The 24525-nt window shown below is 29.6% G+C and overlaps 3 protein-coding genes across 4 annotated transcripts; all 3 read left to right on the top strand.

The window, feature by feature from the left end:
* Window positions 1-5190, top strand: LOC105973529 (transducin family protein / WD-40 repeat family protein). 2 transcript variants are annotated; one of them, XM_088816969.1, is made up of 13 exons: window positions 1-207; window positions 720-818; window positions 1114-1164; window positions 1602-1643; window positions 1819-1938; window positions 2090-2235; window positions 2571-2718; window positions 2821-2904; window positions 3000-3115; window positions 3207-3265; window positions 3424-3526; window positions 4246-4727; window positions 5133-5190. In XM_088816969.1, the coding sequence occupies exons 2-12, from the start codon at window positions 722-724 to the stop codon at window positions 4471-4473; spliced, it is 1194 nt and encodes a 397-aa protein (XP_088673095.1). In that variant the 5' UTR covers window positions 1-207; window positions 720-721; the 3' UTR covers window positions 4474-4727; window positions 5133-5190. The 2 variants fall into 2 exon arrangements, with proteins under 2 accessions (XP_088673095.1, XP_088673094.1); XM_088816968.1 differs by lacking the exon at window positions 1-207 and adding an exon at window positions 427-604.
* A 12887-nt stretch (window positions 5191-18077) lies between these two features.
* On the top strand, window positions 18078-21178 carry LOC105973558 (uncharacterized). The gene is made up of 3 exons (XM_012998594.2): window positions 18078-18550; window positions 19458-19689; window positions 19932-21178. Exons 2-3 carry the CDS (start codon window positions 19474-19476, stop codon window positions 21045-21047), a joined length of 1332 nt encoding a protein of 443 aa, XP_012854048.2. The 5' UTR covers window positions 18078-18550; window positions 19458-19473; the 3' UTR covers window positions 21048-21178.
* Window positions 21179-22433: 1255 nt separating this feature from the next.
* Window positions 22434-24272, top strand: LOC105973560 (uncharacterized). The gene is made up of 2 exons (XM_012998596.2): window positions 22434-22779; window positions 23550-24272. Exons 1-2 carry the CDS (start codon window positions 22538-22540, stop codon window positions 24052-24054), a joined length of 747 nt encoding a protein of 248 aa, XP_012854050.2. The 5' UTR covers window positions 22434-22537; the 3' UTR covers window positions 24055-24272.
* The last annotated feature ends 253 nt before the right edge of the window (window positions 24273-24525 follow it).

Here is a 24525-nt window from a genome sequence, read left to right as displayed (position 1 = left end):
TAGCCTATTTGCCATTTGCTTTATTCAAAGAAAAAAGAAAAATTAAATAACGCCACAAAAATAAAAAAAGAGAAAAAAGCGCCAGAGTCACTAAGAAAATAAGTTGAACAGCGCCGCCATCTGCCGCTGCCCTCCACCTTCATCAAACCGCCGTTCGGAAGCCCAGCGTCTCGCCGCCCATCGTCCGTACGAAAAAAAGAATCACCAGTAAGCAAAATAAAATTTCAACTGAAATTAATAGGTTTGCTTTTCTAAAATCGAAATTCATATTCTTAATATTGTGTTTTGGTTTATGCTTTTGTTCATATGGAAATCTGTAAATAAGTTTATTGGGGATAGTAGCATCTTACCTCGAGTACAGATTTTCTTATCTTATTCAAAAGGGTAAATTTGTATTTTTGATTTTAGGGTATTTATTTTTGAAATGAAATTTGAAGGAGTAGTGTGAATAGAAAAATGGTGTTGGACAAATAGCCCTCAGCCGTAAACAAATACAACTTCTTCTCAACCTTTGCTTCCCTAACCTATAAGTAAACCCTTAACTAGGTTGTGGGTTTTCGAATAATCTCTGCTCACATCTCAAAAATCCCTAATTTTGAAATGGGTAAATTTATTCAATTGTTGGGAAAATGGGATGGATTTTGTGTGTTCTTGAAATTGAATTTGTAAAACTGCTTTATGTATTTTAGCATTTCTAACTGAAGTTATTGTTGTTGCAGAAATGAGTGGGCCGTCTCCAAATGATTACGAGGATAACGACGAAGAGACTTTTCTCGATGAAAGTGATATAATTAACGAGTATGAGGTCGATGAAGAAGGTATGCATGCATTTAAAAGAAGTTCGTTCGACATATGTTGCAAGTTATCGTCGAATATGCTGTTAAGATTGTTTTTCTGATGATTGCTCGTACGGGGTTTCATTAAGCCATTTTATGTTTATTTAGTTAGAACTATGCTGCTGCTTGCTTGTAATTGATATGCATGTTAAATGGAATTTGACTTGTAATTAAGAATTTGTATTGTCGAAAAGTAGTAATTTGTTTTTCATTTACCGTCAATTTCATTTTGCTTCAATATATATTCAACATGTATTTCTGTGTCTCCGTTTTTCAGAACTCCCGGACGCAGATGAGGAAGGTGGCTCTGATGGAGAAGATGATTCTGGTGCGTTCATCTTAATTCACTTTTCTTTTACCAGCTATACTCGAATGTAGTTTTCGATTTTTCATCGGCGTGTATACTATAAATAAGATAGCAAAATATTCATCCCGTTATTTCAATACTGATCTTTATTGTATAGTAAAAAAAAACAAAAAAAAAACAAAAAAGACCTTCAATAATACTGCAAACTGCAAGTTCATTTTATACATTGCATGGACATCAGTTGTTGTAAGCATGAAGTTTTGACGTGTTTAGTCCACGTCATATAATCTCGAGTACCTGATATTTTCTCCGTGAAGTGGTAAAGTAACATTTTTCGTCTACGATTCTTCTGTAACAATATAGCTATCCCACTCACAATTGTTTCTCAATCACGTTGGTTCGTGTAATTTTATTCAGTTACTCATTTCATTTTACCTTGTTGTATTTGATGGCTGCAGATGGGGTTGATGATTCAATACATATATTTACCGGTCATACAGGTGAGTTATTTTATTCCTGTTTCCAAGCTTGTATCTTCATTGCGCTATTCTTTTTTATTTTAAATGCTTAAGGATTTTTGTATTCGAATGTTACTAATGTTAATAAAGACTACTCGCAAATCGTTAATTAATCCAACTTTATAGCGGTCTTAAAAAAATGATTCTCTTCATCTAGGTGAACTGTACACAGCTGTCTGTAGTCCGACAGATGCCGCACTAGTCGCAACTGGAGGTGGAGACGATAAAGGATTCCTGTGGAAGATTAATCACGGAGACTGGGCTTTTGAGTTGCAAGGTATCAAATTCGGCCTTTTCGTTCTTAACCTCTTAATTAGAAAAACAAAAAAATAAAAGTTATAATTCATGATCAAAGTTCATAAGATCATTAACACGTGTTACATGTGTACGATATTACGATTCCAATTGTAAATCATATCCTCGTACAGGTCACCAAGATTCTGTATCTAGCCTGTCGTTTAGCGCAGACGGGCAGTTGCTTGCATCTGGAAGTTTGGACGGAGTTGTTAAAGTATGGGATATAGCTAACGGAGAATTAAAATGCACCCTTGACGGTCCAGCTGGTGGCATTGAGGTAATAATAATATATTGAGGCCCCGTTTGGTTGCCAAGATAAGCCATGATTAACTAAATAGTTAGACTTAATTTGATGTTTGGCATCCCAATAAATTGTCGGGTCAACCCGTCAAAATTATATAATCATGGCTTATCTTGTCTTACCTTGCCTTCTAATGAGTTTTTTTTTATTGGACGTTGCGAGCTCAAATGAAATAATTGGGTTTCATTAGATTATTTAATCTTATCTTGGCTAATCTTATCTTGCCAACCAAACGGGGGCTGAGAAGTTAACTCGGTGAATAATCTTGTAGTTTATGCTGTACTTATATTAAACGGGTAAATATTGTTCAGTGGGTGAAGTGGCATCCGAGAGGACATGTGGTCTTGGCTGGTTCAGAGGATTCTTCCGTTTGGATGTGGAATGCCGACAGGGCTGCTTATCTGCATAATTTCGCAGGTCACGCGAGTAGTGTAACATGTGGCGATTTTACCCCTGATGGTAATTATTATATCACCTTTTTACTTTCTATAACGAGGAAACTCTGACGGTCTTCCCCTTTTGACTATATATATTAATGTTACTGATTTTCACTTTCTGAAGGTAGAACAATTTGTACTGGTTCTGATGATGCAACTCTGAGAATTTGGAACCCGAGAACGTCGGAAGTTATCCATGATGTTAGAGGTGTGCTTTTGATTTTTTAATTTTAATTTCTTTTGACATATTCTCTCGTTTTGCTGCATTTCAGTACTGATGAAATACGTAATCGATTTTGCAAGGTCATTTTTATCATGGTGAAGGGCTCACGTGCTTGACAATCAGCTCCGACTCTACTCTTGTGCTTACCGGCTCAAGCGATGGTTCTCTTCACATTGTTAATATAACAACTGGGAAGGTGCTTTTTGCCTTTTTTTTTTGTTTTATCCCCTTTATTTTATTCTCTTTTTGTGTAATCTATGATTTAATGCCGCGGTCCCACATTGCAGGTCGTCAGTTCTTTAGAGAAACATTTAGATTCGGTCGAGTTTGCTGCTTTTGAAGCAAGGTTTATAACTGCCACATATTTTTTTATCGTTTCTTTCCAGAAATAATAGACACGGCTACAAATCTTACCAAAACAAAAACCATATCAGATATTTTGCCATTTTCCTTCGTAATTCCTGAAGTGCTATTATTTTTATTATTATATGAATATTTTTGTAGCTCTGGAAGGGAGAGTTGGAGGGCTGCCACAGGAGGCATGGATAAGAAGCTTAAAATCTGGGAGCATCATTCTCCATTGCCTCGTTGTGTATGTGATCACGAGGTGCGTGCATCTTTTGTCTATCATTTATTTGAACTATCGGTTATCGTAAATTATTTTTCCTTGGAGTTCCAGGCAAGGATGAATAGTCCATAAGGAGGTAATTAATTTATATGAATACATAATATATGATTGGATAAATTACAACCACCCCTGAAGTATGGTCAAATTACGAAAAAACCCCTCTTGTTTGGATAATTACATCTATCCCCATCAACTATAAATCTTCTTACACATCCACCCTTATCGTGTCAAATTCAACATAATCTTCTATATTCCGTAGAATGTGCTATAGTTTGTACTCGATTTGTGTAAAAATACAGTTTCTGATGCACTAAAATCTGATATGTACAAGCCAAATAAACACATCTTGTGATCATCTTGCGTCAAACTGTGGAGCTCGAATGGGATAAAACGGGTACAAAAGTGATAATATTACATATAATCTAGAAGATTCCACTAAATTTGAAACCGCCAGGGTGGACGTGTAAGAAGATTTATAGTTGAGGGGTGGTTGTAATTACCCAAACAAGAGGGGGTTTTGTAATTTGACCATACCTCATGGGGTGGTTGTAATTTACCCTATATGATTAAATTGATAGACTACAATTGAGACACGGATAATGGAGATGCTCACCTAACCTTAAATTAAGACCCGTTTTTATTAATTTCATTTCATTCACGAGTCGTCTCGACTCTTAATATTGGCAATTCTATTGCAGGAAGGTGTGACATGTTTGCTGTGGCTGGCTAATTCAAGATATATAGCCTCTGGTTGTGGTGATGGAAAAGTAAGAATATGGGATAGTTTGTCGGGGAATCTTGAAAGAATATTCAGCGGGCACTCTGATTCCATTCAGTCAATTACTGCATCTTGCAATGGAGATTTTCTAGTCTCCGTTTCAATCGATGGAACCGCTCGTGTTTTCGAGATTGCAGAATTCAAATGAAGTATCAAGTTTTCAACTATGCACTCGTTTTTTTCTTCTTCGGTGTTCCTTTTCATACAACAGCTTAATATATAAGTAAGTTAATCGTATTCAGATCCATACATGAATATATTTATGCTTTCGATGCTTTGGGATTCGGATTTTGCCAAGTTTTTGTTCGGAATTGACGAGGAAGGTTTGTGTATTCAAATGGTCCCATCATTTTGCTTATTATATACTGTTTTTCTTCATTAAAAAAATTCACTCTTATTTTGGTGGTGTTTGCAAATGTTTTTGAAAGTGATTATGCGGTTTTTTTTGCTCATAATCTGTTTTTAGGTGTTTGCAAAATCAACTTTTGCTTTTGCTTCTCTTAAAATAATCTGCTTTAAGCTATTTTTTTAAAAGCACCCCTAACCATGATTTTTCAATTTTAGTTCATTTTTCGAAATATTTGCAAACACCCCCAACTTTTAGAAATAAGCACTTAAGACTAACTTAAATCACAATCACTAACTTCTGCTTTTAAATAATCATTTGCCTGTGTTTACATGAATAGAGTAGCAACTCTTGATTATGTTGTAAATATAATCTTATAAAAGTTATTGCATATATATATATATATATATATATATATATATATATATATATATATATATATATATATATATATATATGAGATTGGATTTTTTCTCTTGGCTAAAATCCACCAAAAGAATCTCTTTCAAGACACTATAATCTGCTTTGGCAGTTTTAAGAGAAAGTGTGAGATTCCTTTGAAAATTCCCAACATTTATATATAAAATTCATCGCCTTCACCCATTTTGGGCTATCAATCATTTGTCAGAGGCATAAATTTACAGAAAATAAGAATAACAATTGCAAATAAAAACAATAAATATGTGAAACTTATCTATATATATATTTGAAGGTATGGGCAATAAATGCTCTACTAGTCCATCACAAATAATTTCATTAGCAATAATGAAACTTTGTTTTAGTTTCATCTAGTATCTCACCCGTGCGATGCACGGGAGTCAAATTCAAGATTTAAAATTGATTCAACAAAACACGATAAAAAAATGATAATATAAACTTAGTATAATTTAAGATATTGGAACAAATAACATTGCACCAATTTTGCCTTAGCAATCACCAAAATAAATAATTAATATACTACTTCAGATACGTATTCCAATAGGCATGGTAATGGGGTGGGTATCAGTCGGATTTCGCAATCCACATCCCCATCCCGTGAGAAAATTCCCCTTCCCCATCAAAATCCCCGAATTATTAAGTTGACATCGCCATATCCACCTCGTAAAATACCTGTAAATAGTGTTTTTTTTTTTCCTTTTTATAATTATCCTTGAAAATTTGCCAATAAATTTCTTACGACAATAAAAAAAATTCAAATATCATTAATTATCATGCTACAAATTAAAGTATTTTAAAATCAATAACTAATATATATATATATATATATATATATATATACGGGGCGAATATAATACGGGTATACTCATACCCTTTTTGCTTTGTATCCGATTTAAAATTTTGCATAAATACAAATATTCACCTTATATTTTTTTAAGCGGGAAATATCTGTTAATTTCGGTTAATACCAGTAAAAAAAATATAAACTTACATGCGTTTGATTCCAACTTTTGTTGATAGTCATTGCAAACGATTAACAAAAAACAATTATCGTCTCTGGAACTTTGTAGCAAGGTGAAGTTCAATGGGATCAGCATTAACTTGAAGAATGTGATTGTCCGTTCGATTAACTGGAAGCCTAGTTTCATTGCACATTCTTGTTGGATGACCGATATTCGTATGAACAAACTTGAATTTCAACCTATGCGAAGGGAGTTCGGAGCACGACACGCCGTTGAGGAATTCAATTGAAAAATTATAACTTGAAACAAATCAGTTATTTTTTACCATTATTAATATTCTTCTACCCATTTTTAAATATTATATCTAGTCTTGCTAACAACAAACCTAGTATAGAATTTATTACCTAGATTTAAATGAGTTTAATTAGTAAAAGTAATTAAAATAGTTCAATTCATTTAATTTACCAAACAATAAGTTTACAAATAAAAAAGATATATGATTTTACCTTTATTATATTGTTGTTTACCCAACTTTTAAATATTTTATCTAGTTGTGGTAACAAAATAAATATTTTAATGTGTCTATCCCAATTTAAGTGGGTTTAGTTTTTTTTTTGGAACAATAAAACAATAAAATACACATAATTCACAAACAAATAACTTAAAAAAATAAAATTATCATTTCGACCATAATAAAAATTCATACACTCAAATATTGTATCTTCTAATGGTAACGAAATAAATATTTTAAAAATTATTTAACGAAATTTAAATAAGTTGAGAATAGTCAAAGTAATTGAAATAGTTCAATACAAATAATTCACCTAACAATAACTTGCAAAATTTGTTATTTTAGCATGAAATAAATTTGTTCACCCATTTTTTTTAAAAGCTTTCATCCGCAGTAGGTATTATAAAAATTATGTATTTAAATTTAGATGGGTTTAGTTAGTTAAAGACACTAAAATAGTTCAACCCATATAATTCTCCAAATAATAACTTGTAAAAATTACGATTTGGTAATTACTATATTTTTCTACCCATTTTTTTGGTCACATATCTAGTTGTGGTAATGAAATATAAATTTTAAAACTTAGCTATCTCAAATTAGTCTATTAGATAAAAATAATTCAATGTAAATAATTCACCAAACCAATAATTTTAAAAAAAAATTGTTATTTCCCCTTTATGAAATATAGTTTAACTTTTCTTGAAATCTTGTATCCAGTGATTGCAACAATATAAAAATTTGAAATATTATTTATCTCAATTTAAATGGGTTTTAATTTTATTAAAATAATTAAAATAGTACAACTCACATAATTCACCATACAATAACATAAAAAATGATAATTACTATTTCTCCATAATATATAAAATTTTATTTACCAAGATTTGAACCTTTTGTCTAGTTGTAGTAACATAATTAATTTTTTAAAATCTATTTATCCCAATTTAAATGGATTTAGGTTTATCAAAATAATTAATTCAACACACATAATTCCCCAAACTTTAGCTTAAAAAAAAATATTATTTTAGATTTTAAAATTTTTGTTACCATTTTCTTAAATATTTAACTCTAGTTATTGTAACGAAATATATATTCTAAAAATTATTTAGATGTGTGTCGGAATATTAAAATAGTAACCAAACAATAAATTACAATAAAAAAAATTAATTTACCATTATAAAAATATCGTTTACCAATTTTTAAATCTCTTATCTCGTGGTGGTAAAGAAATAAGTATTTTAAAAGTTATTTACCGAAATTTCCTCAAAAGAAATAAAACTATTTATCCAAATTTAAATGAGTTTGTGATTAGTAAAAGTAATTAAAATAGGCCAATACATAATTCACCAAATAATAACTTACACAAAAAATAATTTACCATTATAAAATTTTATTTACCCATTATTAAATATTTATTTAGTGGTGGTAACAAAATGGGTATCTTATAAATTATATATCAGAATTTATATGCATTAAGATTTTTTAAGTAAATGTTGACAAAAAAAAATATCATTTAAATAAACTCAAATAGTTCAAAGTTCAAATCACATAATTCACCAAACAATAACTAAAAATATGAAAGTTACTATTTTTTCATTACTAAATATTGTATCTAGTAGTGGATTTTAAAAATTATTTGTCGTAATTTAAATGAGCTTAAGTTCGTCGTGTAAGATATTAAAATTGTTCGAAGCACATAAGTCACCAAAACATAACTTTGAAAAAAATAAAAAAAATATTAATTTTACCATTATCAAATGTCGTTCACCCAATTTTTAAAATCTTGTATCCCGTAGTGGTAACACATATTTTAAAAATTATTTATCCATATTTAAATATTTTTTATGATTTTTCGAAACAATTTAAGTATTTCAACACACATAATTCACCAAAATATAACTTAAAAAAATGAAAAAAAATATTTTACTGGTATAAAAAAAATTATCCATTATATTTTGTCTAAATTTAGTAACAAAACTGATATTGTATAAATAATTTATCCCAATAAGTGGGTTTGAGTTTGTCAAAATAATAAAAATAATTAAATAAACAATCATTTAAAAAATATAAATTATCAGTTACCATTATAAAATCTCGTTTATGAAATTTTAGAATCGAATAATTATAGTATAACACATATATAACATAATTGCACTTTTTTTCTCATAAAGCTTACGTATACAAATTTTCATATAATTTTCCTTAATCATTCCATAACCATGAATATAAATTTCCATATAATATGTATTAACTGTGCATGATTAGAGGATATTATCAATTGATTTCATAATTATACACAATTTAACTATATTAAGGCATGATTGCAGTAAGGTCAACATATTAAGTATAGTATAGTACGCAAAAAAACAGAAAAAATGGAAAATATATACATAGTTATCAACAATGGACAATGAATATCAAGAACAACTTTAAAAAAAATAACAACAAAATACCATGAAAAAAGAATATCAAGAATAACATGAAAATAAAAAATAAGAACAAATAACAGTGTATTACAATGATGGAAATGAAATATCATAATATTTACAAACCACAAAACATTGAAAAAAATATAAGGACGTCATAATGAAAAAGCAAACGAATAAGTGAGTGATAACAATGGAGGGAGTATTTATAGGATTTATGATGTGGTTAATGTAACAATATCTTTTAGATTTAAATAAATTAGAAGATTATATTATTATTGATATTAATATAAATATGTAATTAACGTGGACCAATGAGCGGATTGATTGATTGCAGATTAATGTGTAAATTGTCAATATTTTCAAGATTTATCTATTACGCAATGATATGAATGAAACTAATAATTAAAAAGTCGGATTTTGAGGATAGTAAATGGAAATCTTCTAATGCAGTACAAAATAACCAATCAAGCTATGTAAAAAAAGACGAATTTTGTGGACGATGTGGTAAATAATTAATAAATAAATTAATGCACAAATTATAAATATTTTATTTTCAGAGGTCACAAATACAATTAAAGAACTTATTTAATCATTGTACACAAACTCTGTCAAAGGAGCAACGACTTCAACATGAGTAACGAAGAAAATGGATACACAACTAAAACAAATAAATAAATAAACTATGATAAACTTGTTGAAGCTCTAATGAAATTTCCTAAGCGAACACTATTTAAAATAAGTCGTCTTATGTTTTGTAACATCGATACTTTAGTCGGCGATTCAACAAAAAAGAAGAAGTCAATACGATTAATTTTTCCAAATCATAACTATTAATTTCTCTATTCAATACCACATGACATTCATCTATAACTTTCGGCACATAAGTCTTTCCGCAAACGATATGATTGGATCATATTGAAACCAATAATCAATGAATGGTCTCTTACCGAAATCTCCGATTCATAGGTTGACATCATATTCATCTGGAAAAGAAAAACATATATATATATTAATAGATTATAAATATATATTTGATATATGTTGATACCAACGAAAAACGAAAAGAAATAAAGACCACAATAAAAAAAATCGGAAAATACAACAAATAGACGATAAAAAATAAAAAAATGCACAATGTCATACGTTTAATTTGAATGAAATGCAGTGGTGAAATGGATTGAAGTTTTAGGGGTTTATATACTTGTGTTTGCATGATAAAAATAGAGAATATCAATTGAATATGGTAATAATATCAATAATATTAAAAGCAATATCAATCTTGTCTTTTGTAAATTATATAAATAAATAGATAGATATTATATGTAATTAAAAAAATAGTATGTAGAATATATATATCCGGATGATATCTATTGATATGTATAGATTGATATGACAATCCTTCTCTCAATATAAATTGATATGTCTACTATATATGGACATAATTAAAATAAATGATATTTAACTCTAAAAGATAACAAATATAAATGATTAATAAAATACTAGTAACTCACCCGTGCGATGCACGGGGATCAATTCTAAGTACACATTTTTAATGATTAAAACACGCCGATGAGATAAATCAAACACATTTATGAATGAAAAGGATGTTAATGCGATGATGGGGTAATATAAAAAATAAATATATATTTTAGACAAAATAATCGAACGAAAACTTTGAATAGTCAATAGATGATATATAGTACGATATCATCTAAAAAATTTATTAACTATGTCAATTACATTTTATTTAAGTACCAATATAAACAAAATAAATGATAAAAATAAATATAGAAAATGAAAATTGTGATATATAAAATAAGATATGTATTATATGATCCAAATGGTACAACTATCTCGTCCAATATACTCGGATCCTTAATAAAACTTAATTATCAAAGTAGTGTTTTACAACACATCCATTGACATCTCGTATAACTCTCTTTGCGAGTAACATACATATTTTTCATTGTTCAAATGCAATCAGTGATTCACATTACTGAAACATAATCACTTAAATGTGTAAAAATAAATACAATTTGTACTAAATCACCTCGATTCTAAATAAACAAATTTAGTGGAGTAGACAATAAAAATTGCATAAACTGCAAATAAACTAACACAGTAAATAATTATATATATAATAAAAAAAACAGATGTGTATTTGAATCACAATATACAATTTTTATGATGTAAATTCATATTCACTGAAAAATCCTAGTAGACAATATCGCAAGTAATATTAGTCGTCTATTCCGGATTGATGATATCTTTATGCCACCTCTACTCTTAATTCTTCATATTGCGACGTATAATACTCCATGCTACTTCTAATACAAATACTAATATTAATACTAATACTAATACAAATATTATTATTAATACTATACTAATACTAATATTAATACAAAAATCAATACTAATATTAATATCAATATTAAACCAATATCAATATCAATACTAATACTTATACCAATACTCATACCAACATAAATACCAATACATATACCAATATCAAATATCAATACCAATACAAATACCAATACCAATACCAATACTAATACCAATACCAATACCAATACCAATACCAATACCAATACCAATACCAATACCAATACCAATACCAATACCAATACCAATACCAATACCAATACCAAATACAATACCAATACCAATACTCATACTAATACTAATACTAAAACTAATACTCATACTAAAACTAATAATAATATTCATACACATACTAATACTCATACTAATACTATTGTACATATTTCGAGTTATATTGAATAGTCAAAAGTCAATTCATTATATAATAGCTAACAAAAGTCATATTATTATATAATAGAAATATATATATATATATATATATATATATATATATATATATATATATATATATATATATATATATATATATATATATATATATATATATATATATATATATATATATATATATATATATATAAATAAGCAATAAAAGACATAGTCAATACGACACGTTTCACCGTTTTGGTTTGATTAGATTATCCACTCAATGTTGCTTCTAACAACCATTTAAACAGTTCATCGTTTAAATCTTTGTGATCCGTCTGATAATATTTCAATCGAGTTGAATCGAGCATGTTAAAATCATCAATCGGTGATCGTTCTTCACCAACCGAAAGAATTTCCTCGTAAAATGTCATCTTATAAATCAGCAATGTAAAACTATTTTGAGTCAATATTATAACACAACTACGACCAAACATTAACATATATTCATAGTTGACCATTAAAATAAAATGATATATTACAGTTTACATGTATAACGTAACAACAACATTATAATAAAATGTAAAAGAATATCAAAATAAGTAATAAAATAATCAAAATTAATATCTATATAACTGATTTTGTCTTGTTAATACCAAAAAAACAGAAGAAAAAGGGGACCAAAGATGATTAAAACAAAGAAAAAACGAAAGAACTTGTGAACAATGTAATGTTATGATGCGAAAAAAATAAATGAAAAAAATGGCATATTTATAATGTTTGGGATGTTATGTTAGAGGATTTTTTTTAGGTATATTTAAATTAGGAAAACAAATTATTATTATTATTGATATGATTATAATCTTGTAATTAATGAGCCGTATTTTTTTTCTTTTATTATTGATTGATTACAAAATAATATGTGAATTATACGTTATTTTGTAGTGACAATTTGAAGGTAAATCATGTAATTAAATATGGAATTAAAACTTGCTACATTACTATTTATGTAAGAAAAACAATACCAGGAATTGTATGCATGAATTTGTGGAATTAAAGTTGTAAACTTTCCATCCAAATGTGGGATCATCAATTTGTTATTTTCATTTTTCTTCATTTTCTTACTCCTTTTTTTCATTTGACTATTAACGGTAGATTTGAATTCCTCTAGTAAATATTTTCTATGCATACGCCACTCAAGAGACAAAATGAGGAAAATTGCAAGAGATACTTTAATAATGATTTTTAAGATTTAATTTTTGGATTTGAATTTTGAAATGCATTACCATATCCAATTTTTTTTCTCTAAAAACTCAATTAATCATAACTGTGTATAAATATGGTCAATATTCTTTAACTATACAATAAGAGTGTGTAGAATAAATATAACCGGACGTATATATAAGCATGAAGACAAATCGAATAAAAGAAATCAGAGTAATCAAATGCATTCTATATACTCATACATATAAATAAACTTTCAACTTTTTTTACTTAAATCAAATTCTTCACTTTGTAGAGTCACTCCAAGGCAGTTGAGATGTTCTACCACGGGAGAAAAAAATAACACTAAATCTAAAAAAATATATTAAAAAAAAATTCAATACACTTGGTATAGACAAATATATGAACACATATTAAAAATAATAATAATTTAATTGTTACATTTGCTCCTCGAATAAAATCATTCTTGCAGAATGATGCCCTTTTATGCAACCGGCGGAAGAAAGATGATTGTACTTTAGTTTTTGTCCCTGTAAATAAAAATAAACAAAAAATAAAAAAATATATCCATGAGTTAAATGAGTGATGTGAGATATATACAAACATCAATTAATTTTTAATAATTAATTAACTATATTAAAAACAATAAAATCAACATAATTATGGGAAAAAAAATCAACACATAATAGTATACAATCTATGTAAATACGAATAAATAATAAATATGAATATTATAAACTAAAGAATTTCAAAATATACAAAAAATATACAACAAAATTACGTGAATCGAATAAACTAAATCCGGTGTTACACAAACAATTTACAAAAAGAAATTTACGAATTAGAGAGAGAGAGAGAGAGAGAGAGAGAGAGAGAGAGAGAGAGAGAGAGAGAGAGAGAGAGAGAGAGAGAGAGAGAGAGAGAGAGAGAGAGAGAGAGAGAGAGATGTATGATTGAAATTGTGTAGGTGATGAATGAGATAGAATGGGTGGACTTAGTGCTATTTATACTTATTTCTTGATACATATAAAAGTAAGTAATATATTAATAAGGAAACAAATATTAATTGTAAAAATAAGTTATGCAATTAACTAAATATTCATATTTAATTAGGTGAAGAAATCTTTTAATTATTGATATAATTAATTACACGATTTCATGAATAATGAAATGTAATCTTTCAAAAATATGTTGGCATATTTAACGGATTTTTTTTAATTTAAATAAAAAATAATTTGTTAAATGCATACCAAATATTGTAAAAATAGCTTACCAAATATTGCATAACAAAAAATCGGATTTTTAAATGAAAGCAAAAAAATCAGATTAAATATAGAAAGTCAATCACAAAATTAAATGCATATTCGAATTTAAGATAATGTTCAAAATATATGAAATATACACACATTTACTAATTTTAATTTTAAAATAAAAAAATATAATTTCATAATATATTAAAATTAATATATTAATTTTAATTCGAATTTGTAAACACCTAAGTCTATAAATATACTATATTTCCAAGGATAAATGAAAATTAATATGATATAAAAATTTATGGAATGATTGAATTTTAATTAATTTTTAAAATATCATTGATATAATATATATTAATCAATGATATATGCTATATTTAATCATTTTCACATATCTTGATAAATTATTTTATTGATAGATTCATTTGAATTATTATTGATTTGTAAAAATATTATTTTTATATTAAATATAGCATATTAAAAATGTATTATTTGAAATACGGTATTATAGAAGTTGGAAAATGTATTATTTGAAATACAGTATAATAGAAGTTATATATACAAAAAATATTGTATATTGATTAAATAGTACAATTAAAAAATAAAATATTTTTTTATAATTATTTTTAATGGGATGGATATTCGAATATTTCAAAATATTGAATATTCAAAAAAAAAAAAAACAATTGTATTCCTTTAATTTAATATTTTACTATTAAAAAAATCTGAAAATTATTTGAATATTTGTAAAATAATTGAGTATCGTGAATTTTTTCAATAAATGTATTTTGAAATACTGAAAATATAAATAAGATTTTTTTATTTCGAATTTATAAAATATTTACTTTGGAAATAATATATATACATGTGGTAATTGTTTAAATGAGTGTATAAATGTTAAATAGGAAATAACTTAAATACATACCAAAATTAAATTGACAACTCACCAATTAAATAATCCACCTCATCAATTGAACTCCAACTAAGCAATTTTGATAAATGACATCATCATTTGCCACATGTCAATCATTGAGGGCATAGATTCTCTTTTTATATTATATATAGATAATAAATATATGAGTCTAAATTTATAAAATATATTAATGCATTAAATTTATTTTAAAAGATTCTGAATATTATTATAATAAAAATATCGAATTGTTTTTGCGTAGAATTCAAAAAATTTCAAAATCTTTTAAAATTAAGAAAATATATACGTTATTTAAAAAAAATTGAAAATATATACATAATATAAAAAAAAATGAATATTATGCATTAAAGAATAAATATTTTTCGAATTTATATATAGATTAAATACATTAAAGAATATATGTATATGTGGTAATGTTTAATATATAGATTAAATAGTACAATTAAAAAAATAAAATATTTTTTATGATTATTTTTAATGGAATGGATATTCGAATATTCCAAAATATTGAAAAAAAACAACTGTATTCCTTTATTTTAATATTTGAATATCAAAAAATATTTTTTTTTCTGAAAATTATTGAATATTCGTAAAAAAATTGAATATCATGAATTTTTTCAATAAATATATTTTGAAATACTGAAAATATAAATAAGATTGTTTTTTCGAATTTAAAATATTAACTTTGGAAATAATATATATACATGTGGTAATTGTTTAAATGAGTGTATAAATATTAAATAGGAAATAACTTAAATACATACCAAAATGAAATTGACAACTCACCAATTGAAGAATCCACATAAGCAATTGAACTCCAACTAAGCAATTTTGACAAATGACATCATCATATGCCACATGTCAATCATTAAGGGCATATATCCTCTTTTTATATTATATATAGATTACGTCCAATTTTTTTTATTCGCTAAAAGTTTTTGAGAATGGTGTGGAGCGCCTGTGAAGAATGAGACCTTATTTAAACTTCAACTATTCGCCTGTCAATTAAACTTAATAAATGACACCACTTTATTTTCATTTAAAAAATAATACATGTACTATGATAAAATTAAATAACTATATAAGATAGTAATGTTTTTTTTTTTCAAATCTTGGATTAAAAATTATTTACTCGTTAAATGTTTAAAATAAAAATTAATATTTAGATAGTGTAATTTTCGTTTACTTGGATGAAATTATTTAATTCATCAAACATGTAAATTAAAAATTAATATTTATTTGTAACATTAAGTTTCCTACAACTAATCCCAAATTAAAAGGCCAAGTTAAATAAAATTTGATGTTATAAAAAATCCAATAAAATATTAACGTATATGTTAAAAAAATAGTACCATAGAATAACAATTGTTAATATACATGTTTAATGAGTAAATATTTTAATCCAATGTTTGAAAAAATATACATATTAAATATTTATTTAATATATTCCATCCACAGTGCAAAAAAAATAAAAAGATTAATAAAAACAAGGTGTCATTTCTTAGGAATTATTAAATTTATATTAAATTTGATCATATAATTTTTACTAATAAAATTAGGGAATTGCTTTTTGCGGTTTGAAAATTGATATTTGCGGTTTATAACAAAACCCCATAAAAAACACTTTATTTCACTAAAACCCCAAAACTTCCCAAAAAAATCCAACCCCCCCCCCCCCCCCCCCCCCCCCCCCCAAAACGCGTAAAAGCCCAACTTGGGCGCCCATTCATGCAGTGCACGCCCAAGTTGGGCGTGCAAGCTGCATTTGGGCGCCCGAGTTGGGCGTCCAGTGCAAATTCTTTTTTTTTTTTTTTTTTTTTTTTTTTTTAAATGTTTGAACGCCCAAGATGGGCGCCCAAGGCGTGTACGAACGCCCGGGAACGGGCGTTCGTACACGCCTTGGGCGTTCGAACATTTTTTTGCGAAAAAAAAGACCTATAAATAGATTTGTAGGGTTTTTTAACATGAAATTGGTTCCGTAATCGACCTACCCAATGCATATTACACATAAAAGAGTCGAAATTACATCAAAAAATCGAAGCCCAACCCTTCTTCAAGCTTGATTTCGAATTTTCGAATTTTTTTTATTTTTTTTTTTGCTATTTGCAGTTTTGGGGGTTTTTTTAATATTTTAAAAAGTTTTGGGGTGTTTTGTTATAAACCGCGAATAGCAATTTTGTGACCGCAATTAAGATGTCATTTCTTAATAATCTTTTTTTCCCCACTAACACCGTTAGTAATAAAATAAGTTGACCGTTAGATTGAGGGGTAAGTATTTTTTAAAGTACAAGGGGTAAGTGTTACCGAGTATATAGTACAAGGGTGTAAAGTGTATTTTACCCTTATCGTTATTCAAAAATATTTTGGAACATCTCTCACATCTCAATGTGTGTTTGAAGGTGAAAAATACTCCAATAAAATAACTGTAAATTACGGTCAATCCCTTGACATAAATTCAAATTATGAAATAATTTCTCTTGTTTGGGTAATTACAACGACCATGCAGTTTTTGATGTACTATAATTTGATTTTTATAAGTCAAGAGACACATCTTATGATCATCTTATTTCCAAATGTGGAGCTCGAAGAGATAAAACGGGTACAAACATAAAAATGTTCCACATAATCTAGAAAATTTCACTAAATTTGACACAACAAGAATAAACATTTACGAAAATTCATAGTTGACAGGATAATTATAAGTTCCAAAACACAGAGTTTATTTTTCGTAATTTAACGACACCTCCGTCAATTATCTAGAAAGTAAACTATAAAGTGCAGGTACACACCCCCACTCCCCTCCTTTAGCCCCCACCCCCACACCCACCCCTTTGGGTGGGACCCAATTATTGACAAATCCCAAGACTCTTCTAATGTAAGTTATTCTCTATCATCACTCCCACCTTCTTTCCCAAGTTTGTGTTGTCTGTGTGTGTGTGTGTGTGAGGCCCCAGCAGATCCAGAAACTCCCAATTCTCTCTCTCTCTCTCTCTCTCTCTCACACACAGAAACACACAGCACACACACTCTCTCTCTCTTCTCTTTTATTTAGTCTTTGCTTGTTGACAAATTTAAAACCTCCTCCTTTCATGGCTTCCTTTCTCTTTTACACACCACTCAAAACTCTCCCACCTCCTCTCTTTCCCCAAATGTCAGCTTTCTCTCCAAGTTTTTGACCTCATTCCATTCTCCTTCTTCTTCTCTCTCTCTTCGTTTCTCTCTCCTCCTTATTCTCTGTGATAATTATCCTTCTACTCCAATATAATAAGTGTGTCTGTTCAATTTTGACTGAAATATCATAAAACATATGCTCTTGTTTTCGTCGTGAAGCAGTGGATTTTAAGTTGGTTTTTATTTCATCTTTCGTTTATCAGGTAAATAAAATTTCCAATTTTTTTCTTCGTTTTCTCAGAAATTGATTAATGGGTTCTGATCTTCTGTTCATTTTCTCATCTGGGTCGGTTTTCTTTTTCAAAATACGCCCCACTGCGTGTCACTGTGTTTCTTCTTGTTTTCTCTTTTCTGATGTAGAGTTTTGGGATTTGTGCTTAGACTGATATGGTTTTGATGATGTGATATATCTTTGCATGATCAGATTTTTTTATTTTTTATTTTTTATTTTTTATTTTTAATTTTTAATTTATTTTTAATATCCCCTTCCTTATCTTGTTACACTCTGATCTCTTATGGGGTTTCTTTTGGCCTAATGCTACCAACAGATTCTCATTGATTAATTTAATTCTTACTTTCAAAATTTGTTTATTTTGCTTAGCTGGCATTCCGACAATATTTAATCTTATCGGGCCTCGTTTGGTTGGGGAGATTAGCCATGATTAACTAAATAATGGGAATTTGTTTGATGTTTGGTATCCCAAATAACTTATGTTGTCATGTCTTATCTTGACTTTTCTTAAGCCTTTTTTTAATTGGATCTTCGAACGGTCTGTAATATAATTGGGTTTCATTAGGTTATTTAATTTTATCTTTGCTAATCTTTTCTTGGCAACCAAACGAGGCAACCAAACGAGCCTTAGGAGAAGAAAGATTTTCTTTAAGCTGAAATGTAAATTACTTATAATACACACCAAAGAATCTTGTCGGAGTTTCGTATTGTATGATCGATCTTTTTCATGTCTTGATCTTTCGAACTGCTTGAGGTTTATGGTTCGTATTGTACGACTTTCGAACCTATATTTGGAAGAACTCGTTTTTTGATTCTTGAAAGCATGCTGGTGTATTATTTTACTGCATAACACTAAAATCATCGTATCCTCATTGTAGGTGAATCGAAGCGAATATGCAGTGTATTCCTGTGTATTACTATGCAAGGGATCTTAACCTAGGTGCAAGTGGATTTTCTTTGCACCGATTTGATAGTAATACTAATTATGGAGAAGAAAGAGTCTACAACAACGTTTCTTTGCCACTTAGTAATACGAACCAGTGCTTAGGTTACGATAAGACGGTGCTGAGTCAGATAATGCAGAATCATGAATCCACTTTCAGATATCAGGTATATCTATCAAATTACTCCGTTTATTTCGCTTTCTATAGCTTCATCGTTTCTTAGCTGCAGAATGTTATATGCGATTGGTTTATTGAATAAATTTTTTTTCTTCGTAAACGACATAGCTAACTCGAGTGTTTTTCGAGTTTAATTTCAGGCTTATTTCAGAACCTATGTGTGTGTGTGTGTGTGTGTGTGTGTGTGTTGGAAGTTTATTGCTGGAATCATGTTTCGTGTTGTTCTTTTAGGTCCAGGAACTTCATCGACTGTACAGAAGACAGAGGGAGTTGATGCGTGAAACGAGGGCACGAGATTTACAATCTCAAACATCAGAATCGTGTAATTCTTTGTCTCGAACGACGTCACAACACGCAACAAGCTGGCTCCTCGGAAATAGCATTCAACAAACTCCAAATTTTGTTGCAACAAAATCTCGAGAACACACGACCCTCAACCCTGTCCCTTTCGTAAGTGAAAACAGTTACAATGAAGTCAAGTTTCTGCAGTCAACAAGCAGTACAGTAGACGAAAAAAGCTCCGGTCTTGAACTTCACAATAGCAGTAAAAAACCGTGTCTTATTGATCTGAACGAACCCGCACAAAGCGAACCATATGTTTCTGTTGATGGCGGCTCGCGTGGTGTAGATTCTTCAGCGCGTTTCGATTTGAATTGTACACCTGTCAGTTGTTTCTCCGAGCCAGAAATTACTGCTGTAGTTCTTGATTGTAGCAGTAGTTCTGCCTGTGACCAAGCAACTAGCAAAGGGAAGTGTGTTGAAGACAATAATCCCGTTTTACACCCGAAGATCAACGATGACAAGTTCTTGAAAACCGAAACTTACATCATCGACTTGAACAGTGCGGTAGTACTTGCGGACGAGCCTTGTCCACTTAAATCTTTGGTGGGGCCCGTAAGCCCAGATAACGAGGAGTGCTCTCCCCCTCGAGGCAATTCAGTGGATGGACAGCTGTCGGTGGGACCCGATATAGTTGCTGCACAGACTTTACTCACAATCTCTTGTTCAATAACCGAGCCACTGATGAACTCGGAGAATCGTCTATTCTGGTTTGCTGAAATTGTTTCTTCAATTCGAGAAAATGACGATCTTGAGAAGGAAAGAGGTGTTTCTTCTCGTTCTGGGGTGGGCCCCACAAGGAGAACGAGGCAGCGTAAGGACTTTGAAACGGCTCCGTTGAAAACAAATGAAGGAGTCAAGAAAGCATGTGTGGAACGAAAGCCAACGAGCTCGACTTTGAGGAGGTTTTCTACACGGTGTAAAATGGCTGTTGTGAAGGATTGGGGGAAGGTAAGGAAACGGCAAGAAGGTTATAGGCGTAGAGCTCGTAAATTTGTTGTTCTTTAGCTCGTAAGTTGTGAAGGAATGAAAGTTTTGATTCAGTGGAGGGGTATCTTTTTGAAGCATACTATGTTTTTGTGAATATTTTGAGGGCAAATTCCACTTTTCCCCTTGTACTATGATCTCGAACCAGTTTACCCCTCGTACTTTCAATTGCATCGATTTACCCTCGCTTATAAATTTATCTCAATGTAACCCTCTCTGTCAATTTTTACGATTTTGACCTTGACGTCTTTTGGTCAAGGTCTGTAATTTGCATAAACACCCACTCATGTAAATTACAAATACACCCGCTCACCTGGTCTACATTTTGGTCAAGTTCTATAAACCATGTGTGTGGGTGTTTTTGTAATTTACAGATCTTGACCAAACGGCGTCAATGTCAAAATCGTGAAAAATTGAGGAGCATAAATGTTATTTTGAAAAAGAAAGAGAAATATTTTTGTAATCTAGATAATTTAAATATGTATATTAAGTACACAAACAAGAGAAAGATGTATTTATTTTATAATTTACTTTGATTTTTTTAGGGTTAAATACAAAAATATCCTTGTATTATGAACTTTGTATTATATATCCCATGTACTACACATAAATACAAAAATTCCTCTTAGATTACATTTTTTTTTTAAATATGATGAAAATACCCCTACTCAAGCGCGCGCGCACACACACACAATATATATATATATATATATATATATATATATATATATATATATATATATATATATATATATATATATATATATATATATATAAAGGTTTGTTTGAGCCATTTTCACTATATTTTACTATTTTCTTTCAATTTTACGTGGATTTTTTTTGGTGTTTATATTTTTTTTCTTCAAAATATCTAATTGCTTGGATTTTTTTTTTTTAATTTTCCAAATAAAACCTTTTATTTTTGTTATTTTGAGTTTCTTCATTCTTTTTTCTTAAATGTCTTCCGGTGGTTCAAACATCATAAGATTACAAACATCTTTACAATCCTATGGTTGTTGAGAATTTGAACTATCGGAAGACATTTAAGAAAAAAAATGAAGAAATTCAAAATGACAAAAATAAAAGGTTTTATTCAGAAAATGAAAAAAAAATCTAAGTAATTAAATGTTTTAGAGAAAAAAATAAAAATATCAAAATTTTCCAAGTAAAATTGACCGAAAATGTTAAAAAATATAGTGGAAAATGACTCAAACAAAGGCTTATATTTATAGGCTTAGCAGGGGTATTTTCGTCAGATTTTGGAAAAAATATAACAGTAGGGGGGTTTTTGTATTTATGTGTAGTAAAGGGGGTATATGATACAAAGTTCATAGTACAGGGGTGTTTTTGTATTTAATCTATTTTTTTATTAATAAATAAATAAATAATTAAATTTGAAGAAAGTAGATCAATTACAAGAAATATCAATTGCACCCTTGTCCCTCTTCCACAGATACATAATTCTCTGATCCCGATCGCAGCTCTGAGAGAGAAAAGAAAACCCCACATCAATGGCGGATTACCATTTCATATACAAGGATCTGGAAGGATCGTCGACGCAGTGGGACGATATTCAGACGAAACTCGGAAATCTCCCCGCCAAGCCGCCTCCTTTCAAGCCGGCCCCCTTCGCCCCCGCCGAGGACCAGGATTCCAAGCCCAAAGATAAATCCTGGATCGACAACAAAACCGAGGAAGAGCTTGAAGATCTCGAAGACGATCTCGACGACGATCGCTTCCTCGAAGATTACAGGTATTAATTAATTATATCAATTCACAAATTTCGATTTCTGATAGATTTCTCACTAAGCCCTAATTTAGTTGCAGCTGATTTATTTCGTTTAGATTGAAATTTTCCCGCAATTTCTTCGATGAAAAAGCTTCTGCATCTTCTGTTCATTGATTCTCTCCTCTTTTTTTTTTTTTTTTTGGTAGAATAGAGTATCATCAACTGGAAGTGATGTGAAATTTGTTTGACCTTCATTTGCATATATTATGGGTTAGATTTTTGGTATACCAATCTTATATATAGGCGTAAAAAGATGTATTTGAACACAAAGGAACCACCTTTATTCAGTTTTCAGAAGATTACTTATATGGTGCCTTTATTAAATCAATTTACAAATTGCTTTATCCGTTCGGATTTCCGATCAAGATTGAAGTTCGAGTTTTTTATCTGAGGATAAATCGAATGGTTCTTTTGACAGATTATCTCTCTAATCCCTAGTTTAATTGCAGCTAATAATGTATTTCGGTTCGATATGATTTTTTCCGGCAACTTTTTTAATGAAAAAGCATCTGTCTCTTCTGTTCGTTGGTTTTATAATTTTTTTTGGTAGAGTAGAGTATGAACCGGAAAAAGATGTGAAATTTGGTCGACCTTCATTTGCATAGATTATGAGTATCTTTATTCAGTTCCTTTTTTCAATTTTGAGATGATAACTTAAATAGTGCCACTATTCAAAATGAAATAATTAACAACACTGATTATTTGAGTTTGTTTTCAATTTTGATTGTGACAAGGAAGAAGAGGTTGTCCGAGATGAGAGAGGCAGTCAAGATTGCGAAATTCGGTTCACTTATTCCAATTTCAGGTTCCGATTTTGTGCGCGAAGTTTCACAAGCTCCACAAGACGTTTGGGTAGTCGTTCTTCTGTACAAAGACGGGTTCCCAGAGTGCCGCCTGCTTTTGCAATGCTTAGAAGATTTGGCCAAGAGATACCCCGCCACCAAATTCGTCAAAATAATATCAACTGAATGCATTCCCAACTATCCCGATCGGAATCTTCCGACTATACTTGTGTACAATAACAGTGCGGTGAAGGCAACTCATGTGGGGGTACATAATTTTGGTCGAAGATGCACGCCTGAAAGTGTTGGCTTGGTTTTGTGCCAGGTGGATCCGGTGCTGAACGATGGCCATGGTGGAGAACAATCTACGGAAGCTGTTCTTGATGGAGTTAGGAAGAAATTTCTCGAGAGGGTTGTACGAGACCACGAAAATGATGATGGTTCCTCAAGTGATTGATCCAGTCCTTTTTCGTTTTTTTTTTTAAATTTTAATTTATCGTCATCAAGTCGTTGTATTGTTTGTCATCTCTTAAGAGTGAAATATTTCTGTATTTTAGGTGTCCAACATTTGCTTGGAGTATGAACACTAACTTTGTTCTTCACTTGAAGATATTTTCTGTCAAACCAACAGATGATTAGATGAATTAATTTATGTTGATCAAATAGTTGAATAAATTGTTCAATTTCAATTAAATAATTTGATTGAGGGAGCTAAAATGTCTAAATTTATTTTGAAGGTTTAAAGTGCAAAAATGATCAAGTTTGAGTGAGCAAAAAAATGCTTAAACGTTTACAATTTAGGGATGGCCAATGGGGTGAGTTTTGCATTCCCCGCACCCGCCCCGTCCTACAATGGTAAAAACATTACATAAACCCATCCGAAACCCGTGGCTGCCCGCTCCACAAAAGACCCGGTGGTGAGACAATA

This window comes from Erythranthe guttata, chromosome 4 (assembly GCF_056151865.1).
Source record: "Erythranthe guttata isolate IM_541 chromosome 4, IM_541, whole genome shotgun sequence".
NCBI classification, from domain to species: Eukaryota; Viridiplantae; Streptophyta; class Magnoliopsida; order Lamiales; family Phrymaceae; genus Erythranthe; species Erythranthe guttata.
This window is presented reverse-complemented; position numbering and strand designations above follow the sequence as displayed.

Excerpts from the sequence above, each read along its gene's own strand:
- LOC105973529 (XM_088816968.1), top strand. Across the intron at positions 1,644-1,818 it reads TATATTTACCGGTCATACAG|GTGAACTGTACACAGCTGTC; the intron begins GTGAGTTATTTT and ends CTCTTCATCTAG. Across the intron at positions 2,905-2,999 it reads AGTTATCCATGATGTTAGAG|GTCATTTTTATCATGGTGAA; the intron begins GTGTGCTTTTGA and ends CGATTTTGCAAG.
- LOC105973558 (XM_012998594.2), top strand. The coding sequence starts at position 19,474 with ATGCAGTGTATTCCTGTGTATTACTATGCAAGGGATCTTAACCTAGGT. Across the intron at positions 19,690-19,931 it reads AATCCACTTTCAGATATCAG|GTCCAGGAACTTCATCGACT; the intron begins GTATATCTATCA and ends TTGTTCTTTTAG.
- LOC105973560 (XM_012998596.2), top strand. The coding sequence starts at position 22,538 with ATGGCGGATTACCATTTCATATACAAGGATCTGGAAGGATCGTCGACG. Across the intron at positions 22,780-23,549 it reads CGCTTCCTCGAAGATTACAG|GAAGAAGAGGTTGTCCGAGA; the intron begins GTATTAATTAAT and ends GATTGTGACAAG.